At 38.8% G+C, this 12,862-nt stretch overlaps 1 protein-coding gene across 1 annotated transcript; it reads left to right on the top strand.

The window, feature by feature from the left end:
- The first annotated feature begins 3 nt into the window (after positions 1-3).
- Positions 4-12,755, top strand: LOC309696582 (structural maintenance of chromosomes protein 1A). Its single transcript, XM_082517855.1, has 26 exons — positions 4-384; positions 1,195-1,383; positions 1,700-1,812; positions 2,058-2,261; positions 2,820-3,058; positions 3,151-3,409; positions 3,540-3,680; positions 3,767-3,849; positions 3,965-4,064; positions 4,407-4,514; positions 4,636-4,821; positions 7,255-7,434; positions 7,536-7,682; positions 7,869-8,006; positions 8,094-8,210; positions 8,293-8,399; positions 8,500-8,641; positions 8,721-8,866; positions 8,977-9,130; positions 9,222-9,329; positions 9,497-9,653; positions 9,770-9,924; positions 10,089-10,240; positions 10,330-10,399; positions 10,511-10,621; positions 11,937-12,755. The coding sequence occupies exons 1-26, from the start codon at positions 276-278 to the stop codon at positions 12,015-12,017; spliced, it is 3,696 nt and encodes a 1,231-aa protein (XP_082373981.1). The 5' UTR covers positions 4-275; the 3' UTR covers positions 12,018-12,755.
- Positions 12,756-12,862: the final 107 nt, after the last annotated feature.

The following is a 12,862-nucleotide window of genomic DNA, read 5'->3' as shown; positions in this document are numbered from 1 at the left end:
GTGGGTCTTCCTGTTGGATTGTAAAATGGCGCATTGTTGTCGCCGCCGTACCGAGTATATTTGATAAAGATTATATTTTTCATTTTAATTTTTAAAACGCTTGCGCAGATCATAATGTAACTTGTGCATAGAGCAGCAGTAGATTGACCAGAGCGGTTCATTCATTTCGTGCACACTGCGTCTTTGCAACAGTTTACCGGGTAAACATTGGTTGTTAGCATTAGCTAACTGCTAAGCTAATATTCACTGCAGACCAGCTAAACAAATATAACGAGATGGGTTATTTAAAACTGATAGAGATCGAAAATTTCAAGTCGTATAAAGGAAGGCAGATCATCGGACCTTTTCACAAGTTTACTGCAATCATCGGACCCAATGGATCTGGTATGTAATAACAGCTAACATAAACTCGAAGCTAATGCGAAATGCAAACTGCTAGCTGTGCCTAACGGTAAACACAGCTCCACAGCCCCTTTCTCTTTAGATCATAACTCTCAGTCTGTGCATAGCTGAACTGTATGGGGGTTCAGCTGTTGGTAGTGTGATGTATCGTATTGTTTCATATCCATATTTGCCACTAGAGTAGTTATTTAAATTTTATTTCGGTGTATTAATCGTTGTCAGTTTGTAGAATAACGTATTTGCATTTTAATTGAAGTAATTCCTTTAGACTGCTTAAGCACTTATGTCGTATAGGCACTTAATATATTTGTAAACATTGGGGTTGGACCTACCTTTACACTAGAGAAAGACGAAGTCTTTCAACGGTCTTTTCTCGTAATACAGTGCAATGCATCATCAAAATTATCTGGCCAACACAACGTGTAAAAACTGCATACTAATAGCCAATAAGATGCATTTTATTGCAGAACTGCTGTTTTGCACCAGACTGTACAAATAAAAGGTGAACTTTCCTATTATATTTACAGGACATGCATATTATCCCCATTCCATAGTGTACAACTAGAATAAATCAAAAATAACATTAAATAAAACAGAGATATAAGAATATGAGATGGGATGTAAAAATGAATATTAGGTAACAAACTATGTTTTACATAAGGGATATTAAAGCCTATATACAGTTGTTGTTTATGTATAGAAGCAAGCAGCAACATGGTCTTAACATGTGTGTTTTAATATAAAAAGGTCCCAAAGTTTACTAAGATTTCAATGTCATCATAATGTTTGTAGGAAAGTCCAACCTTATGGATGCCATCAGCTTCGTGTTGGCAGAGAAGACAAGTAACCTGCGTGTGAAGACTCTGAAGGATCTAATCCATGGAGCGCCTGTAGGGAAGCCAGCTGCCAACAGAGCCTTTGTCAGCATGGTGTACCAGGAAGATAATGGAGAAGAACGTGCCTTCACAAGAGTCATTATTGGTACAAAGCTCCATTACCAACCGTCCTTTAATATATAATTAACTTTCTTTTTGAATAGTTGTCTGTGTGAATTAAAAGACACTGATCTAGTAAAATTTGAATGCTTTTCAGCTGAATAAAAGGATAGTAGTAAAGCTGCATGGATATCAGTTTTCAAAAATTGACTCATCGTCTAAGAAAACATTTTTACATGTGTTTGCAATTTGGTGGGTCAAAAATATTTAAAATCTGTTACATTTATAAATGTGTATATATATATAATTTGTGTGTGTTGATGATGAGCTAATGCTTGTTTTGTTTTTGGAATATGCACCAGGTTCTTCCTCTGAGTATCGCATCAACAGTAAAGTAGTGGGCCTGCCTGAATACAGTGAAGAACTGGAAAAACTTGGAATTCTGATAAAGGCTAGGAACTTCTTGGTCTTTCAGGTAAGATTTCATTCTTGTAAATGTTGTCAAGATCTTTTCAAGAGCAATTTACGCACAGGCAGTCTTTCATAGTACTCCTGTACTAATCCACTAGGTTATTTTGATTGGAGAGTGCAGTAGTTTTTAGTGTGTGTGTATCATTGGTTTGAACGTGACTTGGTCAGTTACACCAGAGATTAAATTAACACCAGGTAACATTTTATTTGCTATTTCAAATCTCAGTTTTGTCTTTATTTCCCTTTAAGGGAGCCGTTGAGTCTATTGCCATGAAGAACCCCAAAGAGCGTACGGCGCTGTTTGAAGAGATCTCCCGTTCAGGAGAGCTGGCCCAGGAGTATGACCGGAGGAAGAAGGAGATGGTGAAAGCAGAGGAGGACACGCAGTTTAACTATCATCGCAAGAAAAACATCGCTGCAGAGCGCAAAGAGGCTAAGCAAGAGAAAGAAGAGGTTTGCCATTTTTACTGAGTCTGCATATGACACAAAGTGTCATGATCAGTGTCTATGGTTATTTGGCATTTACTGAATTCCTCCATACAGGATCCATTGAGTGGTATAGCCTGTTTCTACTCTTAACAAATTTTAGGTAATATATAATTCCAGATAATGCAAATATTTGTCATTCATATGAATGCACCAAATTTCAACAGTAAAAGACAAACTAGGAACTTTTAGCTAAGCTCAACATAAGCTTTCAGCAATGTAACAACTGCACATCCTGCATATAAATCTATCCCACATATATTTATATAAGAGAGAAAGTCTGGTGTTAGGTGAACAACACAAAGATGAAGTAAAGATTGTTACACTGTAATCGGCAACAAATCTGTGTATTTCTTATTTGAAATGACTCAAAAATAGCCTTGAAACAAACTTTTGAATTTTCGTGATTAGTTTTTTGGGTTATCTGATGGAAAAACCTCAAATTCTCATTGGTCATGAAATGTGGAATCAGTTACATCTCTAATCATGATTTTCTCGCTTCTCTCTTTTCCTTCATTTTACCAGGCTGAGCGTTACCAGCGTCTTAAGGATGAAGTAGCCAGAGCTAGTGTACAGTTGCAGCTCTTCAAACTGTACCACAATGAGACTGAGATCGAGAGGCTGAACAAAGAGCTTGGGCAGCGGAACAAGGAGATTGATAAGGACCGTAAAAAGATGGACCATGTGGAGGAGGAGCTGAAGGACAAGAAGAAGGAGCTAGGCAGGCTGATGAGGGAGCAACAGACCATTGAGAAAGAAATTAAGTAAGTGGCATTAAATAAAATAAGTTTTGACATTTAAAGCTTAATGCACCATTAGTCATTTGACTTACATTAAACGGTTGACTTGACTACAGGGAGAAGGACTCTGAGTTGAACCAAAAGAGGCCTCAGTACATCAAAGCCAAAGAGAACACCTCACACAAAATCAAGAAGCTTGAGGCAGCAAGAAAATCACTGCAAAATGCCCAGAAGATGTACAAGAAGCGGAAGGCAGACATGGATGAGCTGGATAAAGAGATGAGGGCAGTGGAGCTGGCTAAGCAAGAGTTTGAGGAAAGAATGGAGGAGGAGGCGCAGAGTCAAGGCCAGGATCTCACCTTGGAGGAAAATCAGGTCTGATGTGTGAAAACTACATTTTAGACATTTTATCTTGAAAAAATACCAAATTAGTTACAGGATTTTAGTAAAATGATAATGTTTCATGAAATTGAAAAATGCACACTCTTTGTCTCCCTTCTTCCAGGTGAAGCAGTATCATCGTCTGAAGGAGGAGGCCAGCAAACGTGCTGCCACGCTGGCACAGGAGCTGGAGAAGTTCAATCGTGACCAGAAGGCTGACCAGGACCGCCTTGACTTAGAGGAGAGAAAGAAAGTGGAGACAGAGGTAAAGGAGAGAAAAATGGAAGATGATGGAAAGGTTTTATGAGCCAGAACGAAATTGATTTGATAGAAGTTGTTGTTTCTCTTTAGGCCAAAATTAAACAGAAGATCCGTGAAATCGAGGAAAACCAGAAACGTATTGAAAAACTGGAGGATTATATTGCCACCAGCAGGTATGCTGCTCTTAATTTTGGATTGTTTTGAGCGGAGCTGTGGCAAACTTATTTTATAGGTTTCTCTGGTTTACTGTGTGATTCACATCCTTTTTTTCCCTTCTTTCCCCATCAGGCAATCACTAGATGAGCAGAAGCGTATGGAGGAAGAGCTGACTGAGGAAGTGGAGAGTGCCAAAAGGAGGATCGATGAGATCAATATGGAGCTTAATCAGGTACTCAATGCACAGGAAAGAAAGAAATCAGCACCAACAACAAGTTGAATCTACTCTAATTGAGTTAGTTAATTTTTGCATGTGGTAACTCTGCTCCTAAAGACATCAGCCTTTTTCTATAGCTCATATTTTCCTGAACTGTACAAGACAAAGCATTATTTCTTTTTGTCAATCAGTAGACTTGATTAAATAAATCATTGCTTTGTGGGTCATTAATCCATGTTAGCACCCTAGCTTGGGTAATACTGGATTCTATAAATTCTTACATCCGTTATGGGAAGTGAATACGTCACCTATCGTAGCACCTCTGATGAACCCCCTTATTATTGGACTGTGGTTTAGGTGATGGAGCAGCTTGGAGACGCCAGAATCGACAGGCAGGAGAACAGTCGCCAGCAACGCAAGGCCGAGATCATGGAGAGTATAAAAAGACTCTATCCTGGCTCTGTGGTAAGGCACCTTTGGCACTATACCCATGCCGGGTCTGCTTTTCTTTTCTTTTTGGTGAAAGCATTTAAACATTGAGCATAAGAGCACTAAACAAACAAACGTTTACTGATTGTGTTTTCAGTATGGTCGTCTGATCGACCTGTGTCAGCCCACTCAGAAGAAATATCAAATCGCTGTGACTAAAGTGTTGGGTAAGAACATGGACGCCATCATTGTTGACTCAGAGAAGACTGGCAGAGACTGCATTCAGTACATAAAGGAGCAGAGAGGAGAGCCGGAGACCTTCCTTCCTCTTGATTACCTTGAAGTAAGTATATAAAAGTAATGACTCCAACTGAGAGCTTTGAACAATTCATAATAAAATTATGTCCTTGATGGGTGTAGCCTGTGAGCTAAATTGTCAGTCTTGTAAAACTTGGGGAAGCACAAAGCGTTGTCTGTCCATCCATACATCCATCGACTCAGACGTAGTTCACAAGGTGAACTACTTTACCTACATTATTGGTTTGAATTTGATTAAAATGTTATTTAATTTGAGTGAAATGGTAAAACAGGATCAGCTGTTGTTCTACGGAGACTTTCCAAAGAATCCTCATGGGTCACGTTTTTAGGTTTGTGGGCAATGAGCTGTGAATTGTGATGGGTCCTGAACTAGATAAGCTACTGCGTTGCTGGAGTTCTGATTTTAAATCTCTGCTCTGCTCTGCTCTGGAGAATAATATCCAGGGTTCTTACGGGTGCTTGAAATCCTTGAAAATAATATTGTCTTTTCAAGGTTTGAAAAGTGCTTGAATTTCAGATGTGGTGCTTAAACGGGCTTGAAACTGTATTTCATTCACTACAAATAACTATCTGACCGAATATTTTTCTTATCAGATAGAGAAATAAAATGAGTCTCGATGTGTAAAAGTAAAATTTCTCTGCCTGGGCTGCACATTACATACACATTAAACAACTTAAAAATTATAAATGGCTTCAAGCTCACATTGACACCTGTGGGGCCCAATCAGCCACTGAGACAACAGACAGATTTAAGTGTTTTAATATATGAATGTTTCATGCTTTAAGGCTGCCTGTTTATTTAAGGGAGATGAACAATACATTATAATTTTACATAATTATACCACAGATGACAGATTAAATAAATAGATTTTAGGTCGATGTTTGTCTTAAAGTCTTATATGTTGAATTGAACTGAGTGTGTCATCTGTTCAAAGCCTCTCCCAGTCAGCGCTGTTCTCCATGCCTGTCTTACTGTACAAGATGTTAGTAGAACAAACACTTTAAAGGTGACTTTAACAATAATACAGACAGCAGTGTAGTCAAACATTTCACAGTAAGTTTTATTGGGAATTAACTTTAACCTGTTAGGCCCTCAGGGGTTTTCTGAGCTGCTTGAAAATGAAATGACCAAAATAAATGGAGCATTTCTCTGCAATTACAAACTGTGCGTAAACAGTCTTGGTATCAAAATAAAGCTAACACTGGTGAGATGTCATCAGAGGTGTAAATATTACTGCAGATGTTACTATGTTAAAAGTTACTGTGACTCAAACATATAAAAATTGCATTTTTTTATTTCCCTCCCTTAGATTTTTTTTAAAAAGTAACACCTTTGAAAGTATGCTTCGGTTCACATTTAACTCCAGAAAATCATAAATCAAAATATGGATATTACTGTGACAGTCCTCATGTCTGCACTTATATTTCTGACCTTGTGTTTTAAACAATTAAACTTGATCTTCTCCCCTTTGCCCCAATTTTTCTGGGCGTGGGTGCTTAACTAGTTAAAAACAAACAAACATGTGTCTCCTATTTTTGTGTCACATAGCTAAGAAGCGTCAATCGCTGATGAGAAGACTTATTCATTTGGCCTTGCTGTGTATTATTGTGGTGTTTGGTGCAGTTTTCTTGTTATGTGGGGTTGCTGTTTTTTTCAAGTGGAGATGAATATCTCTAACGAGTTGATTTGTTCACATTTTCACATCTTAGTTTTTAAGAGAAATGTGTTTTTTGAGTTTGTACCGTATTTGCATATAAGGCGAGCATTTCCTTTTTCAGTATTTTTGTGTGGTGCATTTTTCTCTGTTCTTACACAAGGGGAACAAAGGACATTTAAGTCGACCTAAGATGATTTGTTTTAATCTTTACTTGGTCTTACTTAGTTAAACGAGTGAATCATGCATTCTTTTTTTGCCAATCTGGAAAAGCTTGAAAATTGACCTTGAAAGTGCTTAAAAAATGCTTGAATTTGACCCTGAAAAATAGGCGTGAACCCTGAATATCCCTGTTGGGAGAAATTGAAGGTGGTCAGCTGGATGATTATGTATCCAGATAATATTTTGTTAAAGTTTCTCAGAGTTGGTCCTCACTTGAAATATTTGGCTAACCTAATTTTCCCTGCGGACAATTCCTGCAACATGTTTTAATGTCATAGAAAGAGCAAATTCATGGCAGGATGGGCAACATTGCTTTCTGCAATTTTTAAAGCCAAAATTATACTTCTGTCTCTATGTTTTGTTTTTTTTGTTTTTTTTTTGGGGGGGGGGTAAATGTTGTCACGTCTATAAATAATCTTTTTTCACTGACAATTTGAACATTTTTTTCCCCGCAGAAGTTCTTTATATAAAATGCTACTTAACTCTAAAATAATCCCAACCTCAGGTCATTAATGTTCTTTCCTTAGTGCCGTTCACACTGTAAATATTGTCTAGAAAATTTAAAACTTGTCTTTTCAAAGGTGAAACCAACCGATGAGAAACTCAGAGAACTGCGAGGAGCCAAGCTGGTGATTGATGTGATTCGCTATGAACCTCCCCACATCAAAAAAGCTCTGCAGTACGCTTGTGGCAATGCTCTGGTCTGCGAGAATGTTGAGGATGCGCGAAGAATTGCTTTTGGAGGGCCATACAGGCACAAGGTACTTAGCCTAATTTAAAGATGGATGATTGGATGATTCATAGATGTGAGAATGCATAATAACCACTTCTACCTACTAACTTCTTATTCATCGGTGTCCAGACGGTAGCCCTGGACGGTACTCTGTTCCAGAAGTCTGGAGTCATCTCTGGAGGTGCCAGCGACTTGAAAGCTAAGGCCAGACGATGGGATGAGAAGGCAGTGGACAAGCTCAAAGAGAAAAAGGAGAAACTCACTGAAGAGCTCAAGGTGACTTTAAATATATGACCCACATCAGAGAGTTTGTTGGGATGACAGATTTTTAGTAAGAGTCACCATGAAGCACTTTATGCTGACTAACCTCTGACTAAAATAATTGTTGTTATTTTGTACTCCCTTAATTATTAAATGAACTATTCATGAATATCCACTTAATGTTAATGTTTTCCTCTGCAGGAGCAAATGAAGGCCAAGAGGAAGGAGGCAGAGCTCCGTCAGGTGCAGTCTCAGGCCCACGGTCTGCAGATGAGACTCAAGTACTCACAGAGTGATCTGGAGCAGACAAAAACCCGTCACCTCTCCCTCAATATGCAGGTACGGCTCAGTAACAGCTTTCTTTCCTCTTACCGTTAGAAACAGTGACCCTTGCATTAAATTTTTTTCCGTTACTCTGTGATACAGGAGAAGTCTAAGCTAGAGAGTGAATTGGCAAACTTTGGCCCTCGCATCAATGACATCAAGAGGATCATCCAGTCCCGTGAGCGGGAAATCACTGACTTGCGCGACCGCATGAACCTGGTGAGACTGGCACAGAGTGAGCTGCAGTTAGAAGTCCGTTTATGAACATGTAACATTGCACAACATTGTTTCTGTTTCCCAGGTGGAGGATGAGGTGTTTGTGGAATTCTGTAAGGAGATTGGAGTGAGGAATATCAGAGAGTTTGAGGAGGAGAAAGTGAAGAGGCAGAATGAGATTGCAAAGAAGCGGTGAGTTCAGTAATCCAGTCGCTTATGATGCAGGACAGTTAGCTAATAGTGAATCTGTCTCTGTTTGTTGAAGCATAACTTCATTTTTTTTTTGTCTTAGTCTTGAGTTTGAGACTCAAAAGACCCGCCTGGGTATCCAGTTGGACTATGAGAAGAATCAGCTGAAGGAAGACCAGGAGAAGGTCATGATGTGGGAGCAGACTGTGAAGAAGGACGAGGCTGAAATCGAGAGACTTAAAAAGGTGAAAACAAAGTTAGACGATGAAAATGTTTTGCCCTTGATTTTGACATCACTTTTAATCCCTCTTGCGTGCTTTGTAGGAGGAGCACAGACACATGAAAATCATTGATGAGACAATGGCCCAGCTGCAGGACCTGAAGAACCAGCATCTCACCAAGAAATCTGAAGTCAATGATAAAAATCACGAGATGGAGGAGATTCGCAAAAAACTGGGTGGTGCAAACAAGTCAGTGACTGCAGACATATGCACTGTAGTTTTTTTTTTTTTTAATATCTTCTTAATATGATTTTATGTTTGAGTGAGTTTGTTCTACAAACAACTTTTTATTATTCCAGGGAGTTGACTCAGCTCCAGAAGGAGGTCACTGCCATCGAGACCAAACTGGAGCAGAAGCGCAGTGACCGTCACAACCTGCTGCAAGCCTGCAAAATGCAGGATATCAGGTTGCCTCTTCGTTCTGGAACAATGGATGATATCAGCCAGGGAGAGGTACATTAACAAAACCATCGTTGCTCTAACTGTAATTCCATTAAGACCGAAGCAGAAAACGACAGCCGTCTTTTTGTTTTTACTGTTCAAGGGGAGTTCCCAGACGGATGAGTCCAGCAGCCAAAGGACATCCAGCAGTGTTTTGGCCAAAGAGGCTCTTATAGAAATTGACTACAGCAACCTGTCTGAAGACCTCAAGGTGGGTCCAAATAATATTATAAAAATTTTCTTTACACATTAAAATATACCAAGTAGGAAAATGAGCAATTTGCCGCAGAGGTGATCTCTATAGCTAAAGTCAGATTTTGTACTTACATTTTGTAGATGCATGTAAATTAATACATTTATTCTTCGATCTTCCTAAAGGATGCACTGTCAGAGGAAGAGATCAAGGCTGAGACGAACACACTGCAGCAGCGTCTGAATGAGCAGCAGAGCATCCTGCAGAGGATCAGTGCACCCAACATGAAGGCTATGGAGAAGCTTGAGAGTGTCAGGGACAAATTCCAAGAGACCAGTGATGGTGAGATGGCAGTCTCATGTTAGAAGCTGGGGTGAAATGTGGAAGGGGACAGGAAGTTGAAGACCTCTTGTTAAACTTGTATCATATGCTTTTTTTGGTTTCCTTTCTTCTTTCAGAGTTTGAGGCTGCTCGGAAAAGAGCCAAAAAGGCCAAGCAAGCCTTTGAGCAGATCAAGAAGGAAAGATTTGATCGCTTTAATAACTGTTTTGAGTCGGTGTCTACCAATATCGATGAGATCTACAAGGCTCTGTCACGCAACAGTAGTGCTCAGGTATGTTTTTAGAGACTTGCCACATTACATATCATTAACTATGTCTAATGCCATGACAGGAAGCAGTTTTATGTGTGGAATTTGGTACATGGTAAATTTTATATATATCCATTTGTGCATGTGCCCAAGTTGCGTTTACCAATCAGCGTATGTTTCTTCTTTAGGCATTTTTAGGTCCAGAAAACCCAGAGGAGCCATATTTGGATGGTATCAATTATAACTGTGTGGCCCCAGGCAAGAGGTTCAGACCAATGGACAACTTGTCAGGAGGAGAGAAAACTGTTGCTGCCCTGGCTCTGCTCTTTGCTATTCACAGGTGAAACAAGGGAGATGTGCAGAGGAATTTTTAATACACGTATGACTTGACGGAAGTTGACTGTTTACATCTTTCTTGCTTCTCTGTAGCTACAAACCCGCCCCCTTCTTTGTGCTGGATGAGATTGACGCAGCTCTGGACAACACTAATATTGGCAAGGTCTGTTTAGAGAATAAACGTTGATATAATGAGCTGTTTGTTTGTTTTTAAATTAATATTTCTTGTGATTTTAGTGCATTAGCCTTAATGCTTTCTCTTTGTACCTTCAAGGTGGCCAACTACATCAAAGACCAGTCAATGGAGAACTTCCAGGCCATTGTCATTTCTCTGAAGGAGGAATTCTACACCAAGGCAGACTCTCTCATAGGTGTTTATCCAGAGGTGAGTCTTTTTTTTTGTTTTGAATTAGAGACGGATAAAATCCCCAAAGAGCGGATCAGCTTAGATCCGAATTAGTACCACTTGAAGCACCACTTAAAAAGTGCAGCTGTGTAGTTTCAGCATTGTTTTACAACAAGAACGCTACCATAACAAAACCACAACAAAAAAGAAGCCATAATAACTGAATAAAAGTCGATAAAGATCAAGCATATGCATTGCTTTGTGATATTAAATTTAGCCCATAAAATAATGCATATTATTATGTGTCATATAAGGTTATGCTATAGATAAGTTTTTATGGTTTGTTAAGAAAATGTCCCCATTTCATGCATCATTTTTCATATAAACTCTACTCTAGCACTCACAATACGCCAGTGTCACGAGACTGACATGTATTGACTGCAACAGATGTCTCCTGCTGAGCATAATGGCTGTTGAATCTATTCGCAAAGCAAAGAAGGAATTTACCCAGGATTCATCAGTGTGAACTAATGTCTGCAACAGAAACTCCTAATCAAAGATTCTCTGGATACAGTTATGTATTGACGGTCACAGTTTCTGACTGGGTGGCTCATCTGTATCTCCAGCATGCAGGGTCATTAACCTGTTATCACCCGAGTATCACACGGGCTGCGTTTGTGATTTCGCCTTTTAAAATTATAAAATAATTCTCATCTTTCAGGAACCATTTGAACTTTCTTAAAATAGTGGAGGATTTGCAGTAATGTGAAGAGCACATGGTAAAATCTGTCTGTTTAGACTGCGAATGCTTTGTGTTACCACGATACACCAAATATCCCCGTGAAGCCCGTCTTCTCTTCTTTCTGAAACTGCTCAGAAAAAAACAAACAAACAAAATAAACAGAAAAAGTTCTGCTTCTCTGCAGGATATTCATTGCACATTGTACTTCCTAATATTGTATTGTGACCTGTGACGTGTTTTAAGCTAAGCAAAGTGTTGACCCAACCGGCGAGATGCATTTCTGAGTATTATGCATATAAAGCTTTATGCAAAATACTAAAATATAGCCTTGAGATGGCTGAATTTTCAATAGTCAGGCTGTTTTTAGACGTTAAACTTCTGAACCTGGAGCTGAGACAGCAATAGAATGGAGTTCATTAGATTCATATAACACTTTATATTCTTCATATACAGACATGCAATAACATTCTCATCATAAACCACATGCAGTGTATCTAAGAATTAAAAGATCCTGTTTGATATTTGGCCAATAAAACCTGAGCATCTTGAGCTGTGAAGTCAATGCTGATTCGGAAACAATGAACTAATTTTCTTTTTTTCTTCCATCAACAGCAAGGAGACTGCGTCATAAGCAAAGTGCTAACCTTTGACCTCTCGCAATATCCCGATGCCAACCCAAATCCAAATGAGTAAGACTAGCTCTCCCAGCACTGCTATTTTGTGAAGTTGGATGTTTCCATGGTTACTTTTTCTGGATTGCTCATTGTAACCTTGTAGTCACAGATGATGTATCCATTAGGTCTCACATGTTATTTCCTTTAAAAAAAACAAAAACATTAGAGTAGTGACTTATTGAGCTTCAGTTGTTTTATTTTCTTTATAGACCGTAATGACCAGGATGTATGTACATTTATAAAAACCAGTCCTTTATCAGTTTTCCAATATAATTGTGTGGGGTGCTTTTTAAGAAGCTGTAGAATTTGTATCATGTGGTTAAGTGTCTCGAACATCCCTAAAGCCAATTTTTGTTTTCATAACTTTTATACTGTTCATGGCCGTCTTTCCAGCTGTGTGCTTTAAAGCTCTTGCTTGTTTCCTCTTCTCTGTACTTAACTGCAATTTCATATGTGCGCCTGTGTTTGTTTGTTTTTTAAAGCTTAATGAGGAATCTGTTGTTACAGTATGATGGATACATTCCCACGTGCAAAAGCTAAATAAAACCTGCAGTTAGCAGCAGCAGCTGGCAGAGCTGTTATGAGATCATGGAACTGAGGCTATCACTGCTCTGCTACTTAGAAGTTTTTTTATTCCCTGAGTAATAATCTGAATCAACTTTGGTAGGCAGAAAACTCAGCATGAGTTCATGCTGAAACTGTTTGGCCTGTTTTATCGATTGCTTTGCTTCAATAAATTTTGAATTATTTAAACTCATTTATCTTGTTTACTTCATAATACATTCTTGCAACTCATGTGCTGTTTTGTAATTTCATCGGGCTGTTTTTAAAGTAGCTTTCATATGAATATGTTTGAACCGATCC

This window comes from Aulonocara stuartgranti (assembly GCF_965226115.1).
Source record: "Aulonocara stuartgranti genome assembly, chromosome: 20".
Classification (NCBI taxonomy): domain Eukaryota; kingdom Metazoa; phylum Chordata; class Actinopteri; order Cichliformes; family Cichlidae; genus Aulonocara; species Aulonocara stuartgranti.
The sequence above is the reverse complement of the archived record's forward strand: the minus strand, read 5'-3'. Positions and strand labels throughout refer to the sequence as shown.

Excerpts from the sequence above, each read along its gene's own strand:
- LOC309696582 (XM_082517855.1), top strand. The coding sequence starts at position 276 with ATGGGTTATTTAAAACTGATAGAGATCGAAAATTTCAAGTCGTATAAA. Across the intron at positions 4,065-4,406 it reads TCAATATGGAGCTTAATCAG|GTGATGGAGCAGCTTGGAGA; the intron begins GTACTCAATGCA and ends ACTGTGGTTTAG. Across the intron at positions 4,822-7,254 it reads TTCCTCTTGATTACCTTGAA|GTGAAACCAACCGATGAGAA; the intron begins GTAAGTATATAA and ends GTCTTTTCAAAG.